The sequence below is a fragment of the Echinops telfairi genome, unplaced genomic scaffold (assembly GCF_000313985.2).
Source record: "Echinops telfairi isolate 266 unplaced genomic scaffold, ASM31398v2 ScPeMD7_7457;HRSCAF=8495, whole genome shotgun sequence".
NCBI classification, from domain to species: Eukaryota; Metazoa; Chordata; class Mammalia; order Afrosoricida; family Tenrecidae; genus Echinops; species Echinops telfairi.
This window is the reverse complement of record NW_022111357.1, coordinates 17721019-17739549: the sequence shown is the minus strand read 5'-3', so window position 1 is coordinate 17739549 and position 18531 is coordinate 17721019. Positions and strand designations below refer to the sequence as shown.

General features: G+C 57.7%; 2 protein-coding genes across 2 annotated transcripts in view; both read right to left on the bottom strand.

The window, feature by feature from the left end:
* The window catches only part of MAP3K6 (mitogen-activated protein kinase kinase kinase 6), a 10998-nt gene extending 1809 nt beyond the window's left edge, over positions 1-9189 (bottom strand). The window contains exons 1-23 of the mRNA XM_004705066.2: positions 8847-9189; positions 7498-7637; positions 7380-7403; positions 6925-7115; positions 6636-6804; positions 6220-6326; positions 5670-5840; positions 5435-5547; positions 4939-5098; positions 4569-4731; positions 4389-4496; positions 4248-4297; positions 4035-4130; positions 3837-3924; positions 3623-3756; positions 2808-2935; positions 2393-2529; positions 2185-2290; positions 1602-1759; positions 1317-1509; positions 1085-1223; positions 668-830; positions 353-529 (exon numbers count right to left, since the gene is read on the bottom strand). Of these exons, the coding sequence (XP_004705123.1) occupies positions 353-529; positions 668-830; positions 1085-1223; positions 1317-1509; positions 1602-1759; positions 2185-2290; positions 2393-2529; positions 2808-2935; positions 3623-3756; positions 3837-3924; positions 4035-4130; positions 4248-4297; positions 4389-4496; positions 4569-4731; positions 4939-5098; positions 5435-5547; positions 5670-5840; positions 6220-6326; positions 6636-6804; positions 6925-7115; positions 7380-7403; positions 7498-7637; positions 8847-9189 (3258 nt within the window). The remainder of the gene's footprint in view (positions 1-352; positions 530-667; positions 831-1084; positions 1224-1316; positions 1510-1601; positions 1760-2184; positions 2291-2392; positions 2530-2807; positions 2936-3622; positions 3757-3836; positions 3925-4034; positions 4131-4247; positions 4298-4388; positions 4497-4568; positions 4732-4938; positions 5099-5434; positions 5548-5669; positions 5841-6219; positions 6327-6635; positions 6805-6924; positions 7116-7379; positions 7404-7497; positions 7638-8846) is intronic.
* Positions 9190-16912: 7723 nt separating this feature from the next.
* Positions 16913-18531, bottom strand: part of CD164L2 (CD164 molecule like 2) — a 4422-nt gene continuing 2803 nt past the window's right edge. Inside the window, exon 5 of the mRNA XM_013005270.1 lies at positions 16913-17002. Within this exon, the coding sequence (XP_012860724.1) occupies positions 16913-17002 (90 nt within the window). The remainder of the gene's footprint in view (positions 17003-18531) is intronic.

Genomic DNA, 18531 nt, shown 5'->3' with positions numbered 1-18531 from the left:
GGCGGGGTTGGAAGCGCGGCCGGGCGCGGGGTGGCGGCTAAGGGAGGGGCCGGAAGCTAGGAGGAGCGGACGCTCCTTTCCAGCTTCGGCGAAGATGGAGTCCCGGCACCACGTGGCGCTCCACACCTCTTATTGACAGCCCTGACTATGGAAACCTCTCAGCGGAAAGGGGAAGCCTCTCGACGAGGCGGGCCGATCCCGTGGCTGGAACCACGGGCTTTCAACATTACAACAATCGTGAGGGTGGCGCGGGACGCGGCGGTGGTTCCTTCTCGTGTAGGGTCGCTCACCCGGAGTCGGAACCGACTCGATGGCACCTAACAGCAACCTAACAACGGAAAGCTCTTCTCACCGCGTCCGGGAAGGCAAAGAGGGGTCCGTGAAGCAGCGCAGGGTCGAGGCCCTGGGCCCGCAGCTGCCCTTGCAGCTCCCGCAGGTCCTGGGCCAGCTGCCGCCGGTTGGGAGTGTGGATGTGCGCTCCGAGGCCGCGCAGTAGCTGTTCCACATGATGCCTGTCAAGCCAAGGACCCTGAGAACAGAGAAAGGTGGTCCGCGTGTGGCCCCAGCCCAGAGAGCACAGGGAGACGCTGGGGGAGGGGGGGGGCGAGCCACGATTGGAGTGCTTCCCCCCTCGGCCGCCAGGGGGCGCGGGGGCGGGCCACCGCACCTGTTCCCGCTCCAGGAGCCGCAGACTGTTGGCCAGCGCCCTCCGCTCCTGTTCCAGCACGGAGGCCAGCATGGCCCGCCGCTTGCTCTCTTGGTGCAGCAGACTCAGTCCCGAACTCTCCTCGGGGGACGTGGGCTCTTCGGCCCCAGCTCCTTCGGGCACCCTGGATGCGTTGGGGAGTGGCTGATGGAGGGCGGGCAGCAGCCCTGGACCTCCACCTCCGTCCAAGGGTTTAAACTCAGGCCCTTTTACTTTCACAATAAATACAAGTAAAAGCATCTGCAAGAGGGCAGGAGGAGGCACCAAATGCTATCCTTGCAAGTGGTCAGTGTGGCCAGGCCCCAAGGAAGGATTTTTCTGAAAGGCATCCAAGGGCATAACCAGGCTAAGAACCCACACAAGACCCTAGGCTCTCACCGGAGCTGGCTGGTGCCCCCATAACTGAGGCAGCGCTTGGGAGGGCTGGGTAGGTGCTGAGAGAGTGCTTGAGGACACGGGAATGTCTGGGACTGTGTGGCCGAATCAGCTGAGAGAATGGGGCTGGCGGAAGGGACATCTGAGAGAGGACAGGGCTGTCAGCCCTGTCACCTCCACAGCTCCCCTGCTCTCCCCCCAGCGTCTCATTCCCTCACCCCACACCCCGTAGCACCTGAAGGCCGTGGAGCATGGCGGGGCGAGCCAGGGCTGCGGCTCCTCTTCCCCGGCTGCAGAAAAGGATCCTCCAGGAGAGCTTGAGCAGCAGCTCGGAGGCGAGGGTCTGGCTCGAAAGCTCGGAGGAGGAAGGCCTGGGCCTCCGCTGACAGAGAGCTGGGCACTGGTGGATGTACCTTGTACATGCCCACCTAGGGGAGTCAGGGAGAGCAGGCAGGAAAATGCTTGGAGTCAGAGAAATGCTGAGGCTGGCCCTGGCCCTCTGCTGTGGGCTAAGTCTCACCTGAAACATAGCAGCCTGGGGGCTCCCCAGCTCATAGAAGGGAGGGCGGCCTGTAGCCATCTCAATTACAGTGCAGCCCAGGGACCAGATGTCGGCTGCCTTGCCATACCCTCGGGGGCCTTGGTCAATGATCTCTGGAGCCATATACTGTAGGGTTCCTAGGGTAGGACCGGGAGCAACGATGCCCACCTAAGCCCACCATTCAAGGTTGATCCCATCATCAAACGTCTATGCTGAGTTTTCTCTCTCATCCTGGGCTCCATCAACTGCCCAGGCTCCCGTTACTTGTCCTAGGTTCCATCACATTCCCGGGACTTTGTCACCTACAGTAGGGTCCCACCATATACCCTGAGCTCTAGCACCCATTTTTGCCTCCAATCCCTATACTGGCCTGCATAAACACCCCTGTGTTCCAATTCAGGCATTAAACTCAACTTCATTTCCTACCGGAGCTCCCAGTCTAAATCCCATCACCTACTCCTGGCTGAATCACTTGCACTGGGTTCCACCCGAGCTCCCATGAGGACTCACACTCCATGTCCAAGAGAAGAGCCCAAGAGTTCTGTGCCCCAGCCCTTGTCACCTGTAAAGGTCTCCGTGCAGGGTGTGATGCCCGCCAGCCGCTTGGAGGTGCCAAAGTCAGAGATCTTGAGCAGCCCACTGAAGGTATTGATCAGCACATTGTCCCCCTGATCAGAGTGGCCACAAGTTTGAGCCCCTGACATCAGGACTGGACCCCACTCCAGATACTCTCTCCTGGGGGCCCAGGTTGGCGCCAGCCATGGGGTTACCTTGATATCCCGGTGCACAATGTGATTGTCATGCAGGTAGCTCAGCCCCTGCAGGATCTGGCGGGTATAGAAACTGATGGTGCTCTCGTTGTCCTTCAGGGGTCCCCACACTGACCGCAGCAAGGAGGACAGGCTGCCTGGCAGACACAAATTCAAGTCCATCATTGGAAACCGCTTCCCCCAACTGGTCCCTCACCGGGACCACAAATATCCCAATCACTTGCTCACGGTCCAGGCACACCCATGCCATGGCCCCAGACTCCATTACTCAACCCCACTAGGTTGGGTAATTCTGGGCTGAGGCTTATCCCCAGCTCCCCCCACACCCCAACTCCGCCTCATGGTGCTGCGCCCTGCCTGGCTCCACCCCAGGCCCACACTTGGGTTCCATTCCCTGGCCACGCAGGTCAGGTACCTCCGGGAACTTCCTCCATGAAGATCTTGAGGTAGCCGCCCTGGCTGGCCGAGCCCAGATAGCGCACGATGTTCTTGTGTCTCAGGCGTTTGTGTAGCGCGATCTCTTCATGCAGGGGCTGAGAGAACCTGCAGAATGTAAACCACGCCGCATCCAGACGATGCCAACTCACAGGGACCCGAAAGTGGGTTTCTGAGGTGGTACATCCTTAGGGGAGGAGGTCATGTTTTTCTGGCCAAGCGGCTGCTAGGATTGACACCCCCCACCACCACCACTTGGGGTTAGCACTCTAACCTCAGGGCCACCAGAAAAGGTAATAAAAGAAAACAGAGAAAGTCACTGCTAGGGAGCCAGTTCTGGCTCACAGGGACCCGATCGGGCAGGGCAGACCTGCGCCTGTGGGTTTTCGAGACTGTAACTCTTTATGGGAGTAGAATATGTCATCTCTCGCCCACGGAGCTGCTGGTAGTTTCAAACTGCTGACCTTGTGGTTCACAGACCGATGTGTAACCAAGACGCCCCCAGGGGAGACAGAGGGTGGGGACTTTGAGACAGGTCTGGGCAGTGATGGTCATGTCTCCAGGGCCAGACTGGCTACACCCCCAGAGTCCGCCCTGCCCACACCCTGTTTCCCACCCATACCACCCTACTCACCAGGTCACTTCTGACCAGGGGCCCACCCACTTGGCCCTCACCAGTTGCTCCCTCCCATTGCCCTGCCAAGGGCCCTCTAAATTCCAGGGCCCGCCCACCCGACCAGACCTCGTGAGCCCTGGCATGCCCACAGCCGCACCCTTGGGCCCCCAGGGCCGCACCTGCTGTCGCGCTCCGGGATCTCCTTGATAGCGATGCGGACTCTCGTGTGTCGCTCGCGGCCCGCATACACCACCCCATATGTGCCCTTGCCCAGCACCAACCTCTCGCCGGTCTCTGAGTACTCATAGTCAAACTGCGGGGGCACAGGACGAGATGGGGGGTCAACTGGGCCCCTGCCCTGCCCCCTCCGCCAGCTCCCAGGCACCACCTCACCTCCAGCTCCTCCCCCACGTCCCCTGCCTCTTCCATGGGTACTGTGGAATCCGGACTTGTCACCGAGGTCTGGATCAGGCCGCAGAACCTGCGGGCGGGAGAGGTTAGGGTGAGGGGGGCACCTTTTTTGGCGGGTGGGGCAGTGCCGGCTTTGCCCGCACTCCTCAGCATCCCTGGCCCCACCGGCGTTGCGCGCACCACTGGCAGTGCCCTCCGCTGGGGAAGCACAACTGCACGTCCTGAGCCGGCGGGAGCGCGTAGAGGAAGCAGCAGCGCTCGTCCAGCTTTGAGGTGCTGGCAGGGCAGAAGGGCTGGTGAGATTCAGGCGGCGGGCAGCAGCGTCTTGCTGCTCCCGCAGCGCCGCCCCCCTACACACAAACCCCCACATCCCCACCACCCCCTGCGTCCCACCTGACCCCGCAGATGGAGGCGACTGGAAAGGTCCAGCAGGAGGGCGCATCCTGTGGAAAGAAAGGGGCTCCGTGGGGTACTGGGGGCGGGCGGGGGCATGGAAGGTGTGTGCTAGCCATGAAGGGGCTCGGATGCCTTCACCTGGCTGCTGGGCTCCACCAGGCTAAGGGCCACCTCGCTCACGGGGTCCCTCCCTCGGACCTCCAGCTGCGCTGGCAGTAGCACCTTGTTGAGCTCCAGGACCAGCACCTGCAGGCCGCGAGGGGGAGGGGTCAGAAGGGGCTGCCCCTCCCCTGCATCCCCCAGCCCAGTGGGCCTCACCAAGTACTGGTCCCCTTGTGGAGCGGTGGGCTTGAATGGCTGGCAGGACTGTAGCAAGAAGTGGAGCCAAAAGTGGGCACGGAGCAAGGGCCCTCCGGTGGGCTCTGGGGATGGTCTGAAGTGCTGGTACAGCAGGAAGGTTTCCATCACCGACACCAGGTACCTGTAGGCATAGCCTTGTCCTCAGCCCAGCCCAGGCACCAGCTGGCACTGCCAGCAAGAGGAAGCTGGCTTGGATGTGGCCAGAATGTGGTGACTTGGGTGCTCTGGGCACTGGCCTTGAAGGGTTCAGGTCATTGGCTCAGGGTCCAGGCCAGAGTGCCAGTGGACATGGGTATAGGACATGTTGTCAAACCAGACCAAAACCTACCATATGGGGGCATTGAGCTTGTACAGCTGCTCTGCAGCCAGCGCCACCTGGGAAGGATCATTGGCGAGGATCTGGGCGCCCAGGTAGAAACCTACGTCCCAGTAATACTGCATCTTCTCCACGCAGCCTTTGTGGGCCAGCAGGCAGCCCAGCTTCATGCCTGAGGGAGAGGGCCACAGGCCCCAGTAAGTGCGGAGTGGACAAGTGTGGGTCTCACCAGTCATGGGGTCAGGAGTGTGGGCACATACAGAGACAGGAGTAAAAACCAGGGGATGAGCGAGGTAGTGGTGTCCAGGCAGAGGTGAGGGCTTGGCCACAACTATTTATGGAATGAATACAGGTGTGAACTTGGGCACGGGTGTGGGCTCAAAGACATCTGAGAGAACAAGTGTGAGGGCCCAGATATGGGTGGAGAAGGGAGTGTGCTTAGCCCCAACCACATCCTCCCGTCCAGCCCTTTTCCCAGGCCCCTAAGGGCACCAGGCTGGGGACCCACCTATGAGCCAGAGCTCCTCGGAGTCCTCAAAGCACTGCCCGGCGGCAATGAGGAGCACCGCGGCATTGATGCCCGAGTGGAGGCTGGGCTCCACCTCGAAGGCCTTTCGATACCTGGCGTGGGGGGAGCGGGGGGGTGGGGGTGGAGGAAGGTGGGTGGTGGCGGCTAGACAGATTCCTGCAGGTCCCATCCTGTCGCCCCAGTTGAGCTCATTGCCCATGCTTGTGCCCCTTACCAGTGATAGGCCTGCTCCCTGTGGCCAGTATCCTGGAAGCCAGAGCTGAAGAACATGTCCTTGTAGATACGGCCACACATGCAGTACAGGTCAGGAGCTACCAAGCCCTCACGCTGGACGACAGGCAGCAGCACAGCCAGCGCCTTCTCACGGTCCCCAGGCCTGTTCCTCCTGAAGGAGGGGCAGGTGGGCTGGGATGCCCCTACCAGGGACCACCACCAGACCCTAGACACGGAACCCTTCCAGGGGCTTAATAATCTGGAGTCCAGAATGACAGTGGCTTTGGTGGGTCAGCCCTGACCTCTCTAGAGGCAAGGGCACCAGTGGACGTAACTCTTCCCTGTCATAACTGAATAGCAGGGACCTTGGATGGCTGTGCTCTTTCCCAGGCCATCTGTCACCCCGAGCTAGAGGGGCCTTTCGGCGTCGGGGACCCAGGCCAGTGAATCCGCTGAACCACAGTGATGCCAGGCGGCAACAATCTTGCACAGCAGAGACCCAGGCTACAGGACCCCCACATGGCTGGGACCGAGCCTGTTCAGCCACTCACCGGTTAAGGGCGAAGGTGTAGTGGAAGCAAACGTTGTGCTGCTCAGCCACGTCACAGGTGGGCAAGGCCTGCAGGGTCTCCACCAGGTCAATGATGGCTGAGTAGTCCTAAGTGAGGGGCAGCAAGCACTAGCAGAATGGCTTCTGAGGGCCTCTTAGATCCCCAGCTCCTGAGAAAGACCCTGACCACGGACCCTCTCCCCTCACTTCCCCCACTCCTGCAACTCAGACACCACACACGGCTTAGAGCACCCACAGGGCCCCAACCCCGCACAACTGCCATGAGCTCCCCTGAGGCTCAGAAAGGTTAGCTCCCTTGCCCCAGTGGCACCACCCTGAGCAGAAGTGGGGTCCGCCTGACACCAAGTGCTTGCACAGCAAGGTCTCTGGATGGCTGTGACACCCCCCACCCCCCACCTGCACGTCGCGGTAGGAGAGCAGCAGGTTCATGACGATGTCGGGAGTCAGCAGCTCCACGCTGTCCAGCCTCCGCTGCAGGCGAGCAAGCTCCTGCCGCAGCTGCTGCCCACTGAAACGTTCCCGCACCCGCCGGATGTCCTGCCGAATGGTCTCCCGGAAGTAGCCGCTGGTGCCCAGCACAGGGGGAGAGAGAAGAGAGAATGGTTCGGTCTGCCGCTTGGCCCCTGCCACCTGTATTCTCACCAGTCTCCCTCCTGGTGCCCCTGCCCCGTGGACCCCCCATTACCAGGAGTCTGTGGGCGTGACCTCCAGCAGCCGGGCCAGTCGGCTCACCAGTGGCGTAAGCAGGGCCTCCGTGCCCACCCCAGCCTGCACCAGCCCATCAGCCAGGCCCCTCAGGACACCTGCATCACCACACAGCACCCGATTGGTGGCTGTCACCACATAAGGAATCAGTGTGTAGCTGCCAACGCAATCCTGTGGGGAGGGGGCCAGGGAACAGGAGGTCAGCTCAGGGTTAGGGAAGGGAGTGAGGGGTCAAAGGACAGCACTCATGAGCACTGGAATGGCAAGGAGGGGTACACGTCATGGAGGGAGGTCAAAGAATAGAGGATGACATCAGAAGTCAGGGGCATTAGGGAGGTCAGAGGTGACTGAGAAGGGGAGAAAGGATATTGGTGGTCATATAGGTCACTATGGAGGCCAAAGGGCAATTTGGAGGGAGAGGTGGGTTCTGCTCACCGAGTTCTTCTGGAAAATATCCTCCTGTCGGAGGGAGGGATGGAGTCAGAGGCTGGTGATCTGAGAGGCACCAGCCCAGCCCTGTGACTCCCACCACCACCAGCCCTTGCCCACCTACCCGCAGGGCCTGCAGGTCAGGGAGGTCGGCCTGGGAGCAGAGGAGCACGTTGTTGGTCATGCTGAAGCTCTCCCGCACCCCGAGGTGGTAGAAGAGGGAGGGCTGGGCCAGCGAGCTGCTCACCTCCAGCACCACGATGTCTGCAGGCACCGACACGGACCCACCCAAGCTCAGCCTGCCTTTCAATGACTCCAGCAGGTTGCAAAGTCTCTCTGGGCCTCAGTTTCCCCCTTTTAGGGGTCCTCTGCCTCTTAAATAGAACTGCTCTCTGTAGTGTAGCAGGAGCAAAGTTGGCCTCACCAGTCACTGTCCCCTTGAAGAGGGCTGGGCCCAGGTCTGCTGCTCACTGAGCTTGTGGACACCCACAGTTGGGACCATTAGGTACCAGCCCAGAGCCTGTTCTAGGCCATTGAGAGGCAGTTGTGCAGCTAAAGGAAGCCTGTCCCCTGGGCTCTTGTCTACCAGTGTTCTCATGCCTGTGTCTCCACCTGTGTCCACTGCGTGTGATAGTGTATGATACCTGTGTGCCATTCTTGTCTGGCTCTGGCTCTGTGTGCGTCTTTGTGTCTCAGGGTAGGGACAGCATTCATTTTTGGATCCCGATTTCATGAACAGACTGGCAAACCTGGTTCTGACTTTGGGAGGGAAAACTAAGCACCAGAGAACAGAGCTTCTGGGTTGGAGGGAGAAAGGGGCGGCCTTGTGGTGTGATCCACCCCCACCCCATCCCTAGAGCTGCTGGGGCCTCAACACCTACCCAGGCCCAATATGCTTGGGTTTCTTTGCTTTCCTTTCTCCCTCTCTATCCTTGAAAGTCGTACACTAAACACGTGGCTGTGAAGTTGATTCCAACTCAGAGACTCCATAGGACAAAATACAGAATTTCCTGTAGAATTCCCAAAACTTAAATCTTTGCTGAAGCAGACGGCCACATCTTCGTTCCTTAGAGCAGCTAGTAAATTCCCATCGTCCACCTGTTCGCCGCCGAGTGTTTTAACCACCTTATTCCCAAGCTAAAAACTCCTGCACCGGCTTCTAAGCCGATCCCCCTTTCCCCAGTGTGGCACCTGCTTGCAGGCCCAAGGAGAAGCCCGCCCTACCGCAAGCCCCGCCCAGAGTCTCTAAGCCCCGCCCCAACTCTCGCCCCTCTCCAGGAGTGGTCCCCACTCCAGGATCCGCCAAGTTCCACCCTAAGCCAGGCCGTGTTTCAGGACCCTCAGATTCAACTTTAATCAAGGCTCTGGCTCAGGCTCTAGCAACTTTAGATGCCGTTAAGCCTCCTAAAGCTGCACCCACTTGGCCCCTCCCTGGAGGCGCCCCGCCCCGCCCCGCCCCCGGCGCGGGCTCACCCGCGTTGTAGAAGGCGTCCAGAGCCGCGGTGTCGCCCAGAGCCAGAGTTCCGAAAGGCAGGCTGTGCAGCTGCGGTGACGGCCGTGAACCCTGGAGCTGCGCGCAGGCCTCGCGTAGGCAGCGCAGGGGCAGCGGCTCCGCCTCGGTTCCTGCTCCGGTCTCCGCCCCGGCCTGCGGCTCTCGGGTCAGCACGTAGACTACGCTGAGCGACCGGCTCCAGGAGCAGCCCCGGCCGGGGGGCGCCGCGGGCGGCCGGCCCCGGCACTGCGCCTCGGCCAGTGGGTCCTGCCAGCAGCTGCCAGCGCGCTCCAGGACCCGGGGCCGGGAGCACGGCATCGCCATGCGGGGACGCTCGGGTGCCAGCCCCCGCTTCTGGGAACCTAGGGCGGGCCGGGAGCCGGGGACCAAGAATCCAGGGATCTTGGGATCGGAAATCCGGTTGGGAAAGTTCCTGGGGGCTCTGGAGATAGAGATTTGGAGTCCTGCCGAAGGTCTCCTTTCGGGAATCTGAAGCTCAGCATGGATCCAGGCTCCAGCTTGTAAGGGCTTTAGCTTCTAAAGTTGGGGAGTGGATCTCGGAAATCCGCCGTATCTGGTGCCCCGTGGTTCCGGGTCCCTAGAGAGGGATCCCAGGAATCTGTCCAGCCGCATTCACTGCCCGGGCTCCACAGGGGAGCGCCCGCCCATCTCTCGCCTGTCTTCACTTGTAGGCCGGCCCAACCCCTTCCCGACCTGCCCGCCGACTGGGAAAAACTCCACCCACCCTCAGCCCTCCCGCGAGCCGCTCCCTGCGGCCCGGGACTGCCTCGTTCCTCCCACTTCTCCTTCCAGAACCACCCAGACTGGCCCTTCTGAACTGCCTGTGTCCCTGTGCACACCAACCTCTGTGCATTACCTTAACCAGGTCAGCGTTCCGGGAGAGGCGAATTGCAGGGCTGGCGTGTGCAGGGTCTGTTAAATGGAGGAATCCAGGAAGACACCAGGTGTGCAGAGGGACCGTGTGCCCTGGACTAGGAATCTGAGCTAGGGTCTTCCTTCTTGTCAGGGGGACTGCTTTCCCAGAAGCCAACCTGCTGTAGAACCCTGTGGGACACAGTCCTCCTCCCAGAACCTGGTCAAAGGACCTGAGAAGCCCTTCCGAGCTGCGGAAATCACCGGGTGGAGAGGTCTGACCCCTGTACCCCTGTAACTTCAAAAGGGAGGAGGAGAACAAAGATCATCCGCCCCGGGGGTGATTCCTGCAAGGTGGAGCTCACATCGGACATACCTCCACACTCAGACTTGTTACTAGTTCTGATACCAGCCATCCCTCCCACTACTCTCTGCTTAATTAGTGACAATAGCCATGTCACACACAGTACAATTAGGAGATTTACTAAGGAGATAACAGGCTATGGTAGGGGATCAGGAATGACTCAGGGCACAGTTCTTTGATCAGGGCTGTCTTTACTCAACTATGCCCAAAGGTAGTCTCTCTTTGACCCTTGACCTCTTGTCATTGCCTCCAGTCTTGTTTGGGCAGGTGTTACAATGTCCTTTAGCTCCACCAATAAGTGTTCTGAGGCACCCAACTCCACCAGCAAGCCTTGGCTGGAAGGTACTTGGCCCTGTGCTCCGTGAGTTGGCACCCCCACGGTAGCCACGTCACCACACTTCCTCATCCATTCTCCTGGTCCTGTTGCTGCTGTTGCTGCTTCTGCTGCTCACTGTATCCAGTGCTCTAGCTCTCTTGTCTCCTGAATCTAGGGGGACCTCAGCCCAGGGCCCCTGGGTCCAAAGGATGGGCTCCACTCCAGGAGGTAATGAGGTCATCCTTCTGCTTTGGGATTGGCTCTTTTAAGCCTAGTGGGATGGCAGAACTAACCCATCCCTTCCTTGTGCCTTAGGTGCATGATCCCATCCCCCACCAGGGTTTCATGAGTACTTTATTTGCATAGTACCACCACAAATCTGTCTCAGACCAAATATAACCAGAATGCTCCTTAGAAGCCAAGGTGGTGAAATATTGTCTCATGTGCTGTGGACATGTTATCAGCAGAGACCTGTCCTTGGAAAAGGACATGCTTGGTAAAGCAGAGAGTTAGTGAGAAAGAGGAAGACCCTGGACCAGATGGATTGACAGAAGGTTACAACGATGGATTCAAACAGAACAATGCTCAGGGTGGCACAAGACTAGGCACTGTGCACAGGGCTGTGCAGGCAGAATGGACTCGGCACCGACTGCCACACGATCTTGTGTGGAAGTTACATGACTGTGGCAAGAAAGCCTGCAGAGAACTGACCCTTTGACTATATCCTCTGTGAAGGTCTATTGTGCCAACCTGGCCGGTAAACAATGTGGGGTTAATTGAAGGGCGGAGAGATAAATGGCTCGGTGAGCCTCACCTTTCTAGTTCTGGAGTCTGTTGCTTTGTGATGGTTGGACCAGGGGGCAGCTGCCTTAGCCAGTTGCCTGATTCAGCTGGGAAGACTCACTTCCTGCAAGACATCCTGGAGGAGAAGCCGCATGGACCTACCTTGATACAGCCCTGGGTGCTGGAGCAGCCATGTGGAGACCCCTGCCAGCGCTGAGATGCTTACATGTTCACTGATTCGACTGTCCTCCTGCAGTCAGCATTATTGTGTGTGTTTTGTGAGATGGTGGAGGACTTTGTAGATCAATGTCGGACACATGGGCTAATGCTGGACTTAGGGGCTTGGGCAGAACTGGGTTGGGATGCTTTATTAATGTACACTTACCCTTTATATAAAATTCTCTCTTATATACCTATGAGTTTCTGTGGATTTGTTTCTCTAGTCTACCCAGACTAATACACTCTGCAAATATCTCTTTATACACCTAAGTGAGAACCCAGAAATCCCAGCCTTTCTCAACTCTTAAATTCCCAGAATCCCTAACCTTGCAGTTTGAGTTAGCCAGTGACATAGGCAGCAAGCTAGTGTAAGCCTCAGTGGGCCCCGAAATCTGGAACTGGGGGCTTAAACAGGTTGATTAACTTGTCCAAGATTATTCAGCTACATGGAAGAGCAGGATTCAAGCTCAGGACCACCTAGGCTGCAGATATCAGATACCTAACCTCATCTTTCCCTGCAACTTCCTGGAATGTGGCTTTGAACAAACTAGTTGCTCACTAAGTGCTAGCTCGCTGGCTGCTGTTTCAGGGCCCTCTGGCCTCATGGAAGAAAAAAGGACTTTTCTTAGTTTGATCCTAGATGCAAACCAGCTACCAATAGGAGAGGCGTGAAATGGCAAAGAATGAGAGCTTGGCTTCCAACAGAGGCTGGGATGGGGAAAAGACAGAAGGGACAGGCACCTGGCAACAGAGAGGGTGAGAATGCTGTGTGGCCCCAAAACCATCTGCAAGAGAACCCAGGGGAATTGTCAGTGGAGGCTTGTCGCCTCCATGCCCTTGCACACCTCCAGAGATGGGGGCCTCACATCCCTCGGGAAGCAGACCCTTCCAATTCCTGGCTGGAAGGAAGGTGTCCTTGACGGAGCGGAAACCTCTGCTGCTGCTCTGCCTTCTTAGATTCCTCTCCAGTAAGTGGAAGAGACTTAGAAGCCAGGACAGAGTTAAAGTGACATTATTTTAAAATATGGACAAGGATCAGTTGGCATGGGGAGAAGTGGCTGAGGGTATGGAAGCTGTACAGGGGAGATAAGGGTGTTCCCTACCAGGGTACCCCAATGAAGCACCATCTGAACCTTGCCGTCTGGCTGTTGCCATTCTGGAGGGCTGTGGCTACCCACTGAGGTAGGGTCTGTATCCTGGGGTGCGGTAGCCAGCCCCGCACAGGAGCCCTGCTTGTATTGGGGTGAGCCTCACAACAGCTGGAAACTCAGAGAGTCCTAGCAGGGAAGAGTCAGAGGTGTCCTGGTGGTTGGCATGGTGCCTGGAACCTTGGAGAGAGTATCTCACCGCAGCCCCAAGCACCGTGAGCTGGAGGCTTTCAGCCCTCTGAGAAAGTAGCACCAAATGGCCAGGTAGTTTGCCCAAGGGGCAAACAGCTCACCACAGGGCTTCTCACTGGGACTCGAACTCAGGACAGTGAGGCTACCACATGACCAGTCATCCTTCAGTTTTGTCCCCACCCAGACTTCCCTGCTTCAGTCAGCCCCTTTGCTCCCTCCCAACTCTCCTCAGCAGCCTGTGCAACTGACTCTGCCAGCTGGCGGGAGCCCCTGGGGTGCTGGGTAGGAAAGGGGGCTCCCTTTAGGCACCTCCCCATAACCACTTCCCCTTTAAAATATCTCCCCAACAGTCATGGTTTCCCAAAAAACAAAACCACGCCAACAAAGTCTTCCCTGCTTCCTCCTCTGCAGCAGAGAACTGAGCTCAGCGGAGCCTCCTTGCACTTTCTAGGGGAGGGGACTGAGGCTCCAACAGGAAAGGCACCTGTAGTTGATCAAATGGCCGAGTTGGGTTCAAAATCAGGTCTCTTTTGCCGAGATCCCAAACTCCCCACTTGCGTCCTCCAGCTCGGCAAAAGCAGGCTACCCAGAGGGTCCACCTGGTTGGTGCTAAAAGAGGGGAGCTGCCAGCTTCTCTGACGGCCGGACGACTGGGGCATGTGCAGTCTGTCTCTCCCCCATTGTCCCCTAGGGACACCCCACATAGGCTGGAGCCAGCAGAGAGTGGCGCCACTTCTTTCTTCAGCCCTAACAGGAACGGGCACCACCTCTGCCTGCCCTCCGGGGCCCCTGACCTTCTCTCGAGGACTCTGAATTCATAGAGTGGCTTCTGCCCTTCCACCTCCGCCCCTGCCATGCCTTCCCTCTGGAAGGGTCTCCTCCTCATCTCTACCTGTGACTGAAGCCCCAGGCCTAAAATTGCCCCCACTGAGAATCCTGCCCTGAGTCTCCCCAACAATACCAACAAGGACTCTCTTGGGCACCCTGATGATATGCTGAGTGCAGCCTGTCAGCACCCCGGACCTACCCAGGGCCCACACATCACACACCGTGACTGGATCTGGATGACAGGCCTGGCCCAGAGCAGGTACCCCATAAACATTAGTTCCATGAATAACTAGAGTGAAACTAAAGTGATTTGTGCCCACCTGATAGTCCCTCTGGGAGCCCCAACAAGGCATGAGAAACAGCTGTCAAGACAGGTCACTGGTGTGGGCAGGGGAGACCAGGAAGCCAGTGAGGAGGTTGCAGGCAAGGTCTGGATGTGAGGGCTGAGGCCTGAGTGGCAGGGGAGGCTGGTGAGAGGGTGGCAGCAGAAGGGAGGGAGGGCTCCTTCCCTCATTTACTCAAGGAACCCTCCCAGGGCACCCCCTCTGTGCCAGGTCCAGTGCTGGGGCCTGGGACAGAGGAAGGGGCCGAAAGGCAAGGGGTGGAAGCTGAGTTTGCCTGGTGGATGGAGGTATGAGATGGAGACTCTCAATCCCAGTGCAAGGAATCCGTCCTCTGGGAACCCTTCCACAGGTGTGCCTGAAACACAGCGGGCTGCTCAACATAGCCGTTTGTAACCAGCAGTGTGACCCGCCTGGAATCACATCTAATGCTATCTGGGTGGTCCGGTGCTTAGGCATTTGGTTGCTAGCCTAAAGGACAGCGGTTTGAACCCAGCAGCCATTTTACAGGAGAAAGAAGTGGCAGGCTGCTTCTGCCAAGATGTGCAGCCTTGGCAACCCTGTGGGGCAGTTCTACTCTGTCTTTAGGGTTGCTATGAGTATAAATAGACTCTCTGACAAGGGGTTTGGTTTTGGGGTGCACAATCACAGGGCAAATCTAATCTTGGATGAAGCCCCGTAGATGCAGAACAGTACAAAGAGGCTTCAAAAAGCTTATGGGGAAATTCCATGATCTTTCCTTCCATTTTCCATTTAGCCCCCTTGTAGGTAGAACATAACCCCATTTTGTATTTCACAGGTGCTAAATGCATGCATGTCCACGATTTCGCCTTGTTTAAACCCATAGGCAATGCTCATGGAAGCAGTGGTCAAGAGATCAAAAGATGTGATGTGTTGCATTAGGTAAATCTGCTGCACAAGACCGCTTTGGAGTATTGAAGAGCAAGGATGTTACTTTGAGGACTAAGGTGTGCTTGACCCAAGCCCTGGTATTCTCCGTTGCATCACACGCATGTGAAAGTTGGACACATTAAACGAAAGAGAGAAAGAAAGAAAAGGAAAGTCGAACACTAAATAAGGCAGACAGAAGATGCACTTGAGTTTGGGTGTTGGGGAAGAATATTAAAAGGACCACGGGCTGCTGAAAGGGCAAGCCGAGCTCTCTTGGAAGCAGTTCGGCCAGAGTGATCCTTGGAGGCAGGATGGCGAGTACTTTGTCTTACAGACTTTGGACATGGCGTAAAGGGAGAGCCGTCCTGGAGAAGGACGTCAGGCTGGGCAAAGTGAAAGGGCAGCGAAAAAGAGGAAGGCCCTTAACGAGATGAGTTGACACCGCGGCCGTAACCACTGGCCCAGTTGTGAGGACGGCGCAGGGTTTCTTTCTGTTGTGCGTAAGGTGGCTATGGGCCAGCACCGGGTGGGTGGCACCCACCCCCAACAAATGTCTGTGAAGGGGCACTGGAGGACCTGGGGCTGCACGCTGGCTGTAAGGGCAGAGTCAGCAATTCAAAACCACCAGCCGCCCTTGCGGGAAAAGATGGGCCTTTCCAGTCCTGAAGGGTGTTCGTCTTGCAAGCTCGCAAGGGCAGTTCGCCCATATCCTAGAGGGTCTTCTGCGTCAGCCTGGGCTCGATGGCTGTGAGCTTGCCCTCAGGTGACAGAGGAGAACCAGTCAGGGGGCTTTCCTAGCTGCTCTCTTCAGGAAGTAGATCCCTGGGTCATCCTTCCAGGAAGCCTCGGGGTGTGCTTGAACTGCCAGCGGAGAGTTCGCCCCATCAGGACTCCTTCGGTGTGGAAGAAAAGGTCTGTCACATACTGTTAAACCAGTTGCCACCAGTTCCAGCTCACGGCGGCCCTCCGTGTCTCCGAAGAGAACTGTACTCCATAGGGCTTTCGGTAAATCGGTCTTTTCAAAAATCGGTCACCAGGCCTCTCTTCTAAGGAGCCTTTGGCTGGACTTGAGCCTGCAACCTTTCAGTTAGCAGCCAGCCGCCACATTAACGGTTTACACTGCTCACAGACATCCACACATACTGGTGACTCTAGTCACTTCTGGGGAGTGGGACGAGAGAAAGAAGCCTGATTCGCACATGCCACAAACTTCTGAATCACGCTTATATAATCCATTTCTGTCCTTACAGGCGAGGCGTTTTCTACTTGTGAAAAGAACGCAGCTAATAAAGACAGGGCTAAGGGAGAGGGAGGGAGGGTGACCCAGGGAGGAGGGACTGCTGCACCAAAGCTTGGAGAAGGAGCGTGTAAGGCAGGCTGGGTAACAAGTAGATCCAAGTAGCCGGAGGAGGGCTGCAGGGGAGGCTGATGTCTGGACCCTGAGGCGGCTCTGGTGATGCCAGTGGGGGCGGAATGGGGAGCGGGCCTGGCTGCGTTTGGCACTTGGATCGGGTGTGGTGTGTGGGCAGGTGAACGCTCTGTGGGGCTGGGCAGCAGTGAAGCGATGGTGAGTTAGTTAATTGTGCCAGCCTGGCCGATAATCACATGTGGTGCTGGTTGAAAGGCGGAGGGATAAATGGGTGGTGAAGCCTCGCCTTTCGAGTTCTCGGGTCTCTTGTTTTGTGATGGTTGCATCGGGTGCAGCTGCTTTAGCAGTTCCCTGCTTCAGCTTGCAAGATGGATTTCCTACAAGACATCCCCAAGGAGAAGCCGCATGGATCTATCCCGATGCAGCCCTGGGTGCTGGAGCAGCCGTGTGGAGACCCTTGCCAGTGCTGAGATGCTTACACGTTCATGGACTCAGCTTTCCTCCTGCAGTCGGCATCATTGCCTCTGTTTTGTGAGGTGAAGGACTTTGTGGACTGGTGTTGGGTATGGGTTAATGTTGGACTTGTGGGCTTGGGCAGCATTGGGTTGGGATGTTTTCGTGATGCACATTTTCTTTGCATAAAACTCTCTCTTATACGTGAGTTGCTGTGGATTTGTTTCTCCAAAGTACCTAGACTAATACAGATGGGAACCCCAACGCCCTTCAGAGGCCCTGAAGCTGCCGCTGAGGACCCTCCAGGGAGGGGGGGTAGGAGACTAGGAGCTGTAGAAGGCTTGCCCAGAAGCTGCCCACCTGGAAGGGGGATGGGGTGCAGTGCAATAAAGAGGACAGAATGCAAGCCTCCCCTCTGAACTTTTCCTGCGTGTCGCTAGATGGGTACGTTGTTAGTCCCACTTTACAGACGAGGCCCACAGCCACTAAGTAACTCGCTTGAGTTGACACAGAGCAGTCACTTCCACAGGCTGAAATCTCAACCATGACTCAGCTCTCCTTCCCACGTCCTAGGAGAGAGGAAGCGCCCATCCATGGGAGAGGAGTCAGTCGAGAAGGCTTCTGAGCCCAGAGCTAGGCCGCCGGGTTTCTGCCTCTATACTCTCCTAAACCCACTGCTAGTGAGTCGGTTCTGACTCAGAGCGGCCCTGCAGGAGGATAGAATGGTCCCTGTGGGTTGCTGAGACTGGAATTCTCTATGGACGTAGAAAGCTGTATCTGTCTCCATGGTAGTGGCAGTGGTGGTTTCAAACTACTGACCTTGAAGTTAGCAGTCCAACCTGTAAGCACCGGGGCCCCTCACCTCTACACGGTGGGTGGGAGTGGGGTGGGGGGTTGCGATATAACTTTAGGGGCTGAGATGCCAGGGAATGCCTCGGGAGAGGAGTTCGGAAGAACCTTGTCCCCAGTAGCTGTGTGACCCCGAGCAGGTGTCCTTACTTTCTGAGTATGTCTATCCTCATCTGTAAAGGGATGGGTATGTGTGTAAGGAGGGTGGCTAGTCTCACAGAGTAAAATGTTCTCAACGTTCTAGGTTGAATCCTTGTTAAGGAGGGAGGCAGTGACCGTCCCCCACTCCCATCCAATCCATCCGCCAGGACACAGGACATGAAGCAGCAGGCTGGAAATAATTCCTTTATTTGGGGGCAGTGCCCAGGTCAGGTAGGTGCAGGGACCAAGAGTAGGACCAGAGGTGGGTGGGAATGCCCTTGGCTGTGGTCGCTGGGCCAGGACAGAAGGGCAGGGCCTGTGTCAGGTGCTGAGCCTGCTCAGGGCTGCAGGGGCCTGTAGTAGGTGACCCACGTCTCCCCCCACCCCTGAAGCTCACAAGGAGCCAAGAGAGCAGCCTGTGGGTCCTTCTTCCCCTCCATGTGGAAACAAAGTCCAAAGGGCCCAGACAGATGGGGCCCCAAGGAGGTGGCCCTGCACCCGCCAAGCCAAGGGTCCCTACCCCCAGAGAGCAGGCAGTGGCTAGAAAGGCAAACACTTTCATGGAGGCTGCAGCGACCCACCACACACAGCACACAGGGGCTGGTGCGCAGTTCCCTGCTGAGAGGGGAACCAGGTGGGACACGTGGCCCCAGCTCCGCCCTCTGCCACAGGACTCAGGGCCAAGGCTCCTCTGCTGTCCTCTACTGGCTCTCCTCTCTGCTGGCAGCATGAGGGGCAAAGGCAGGGGTCAGTCAGCTTCCCAGCCAACAGCTGGCAGAGAGCCCCACAACTGGAGGGGGGAGAAGGGTGTGGCTCATACAGGGAGGTGGGGCAGGGCAGGAGTCTGCCTCCTTAGAGCAATCCCATTGGGAAGAGAGAGCCTTGGGTACTGAGGACCA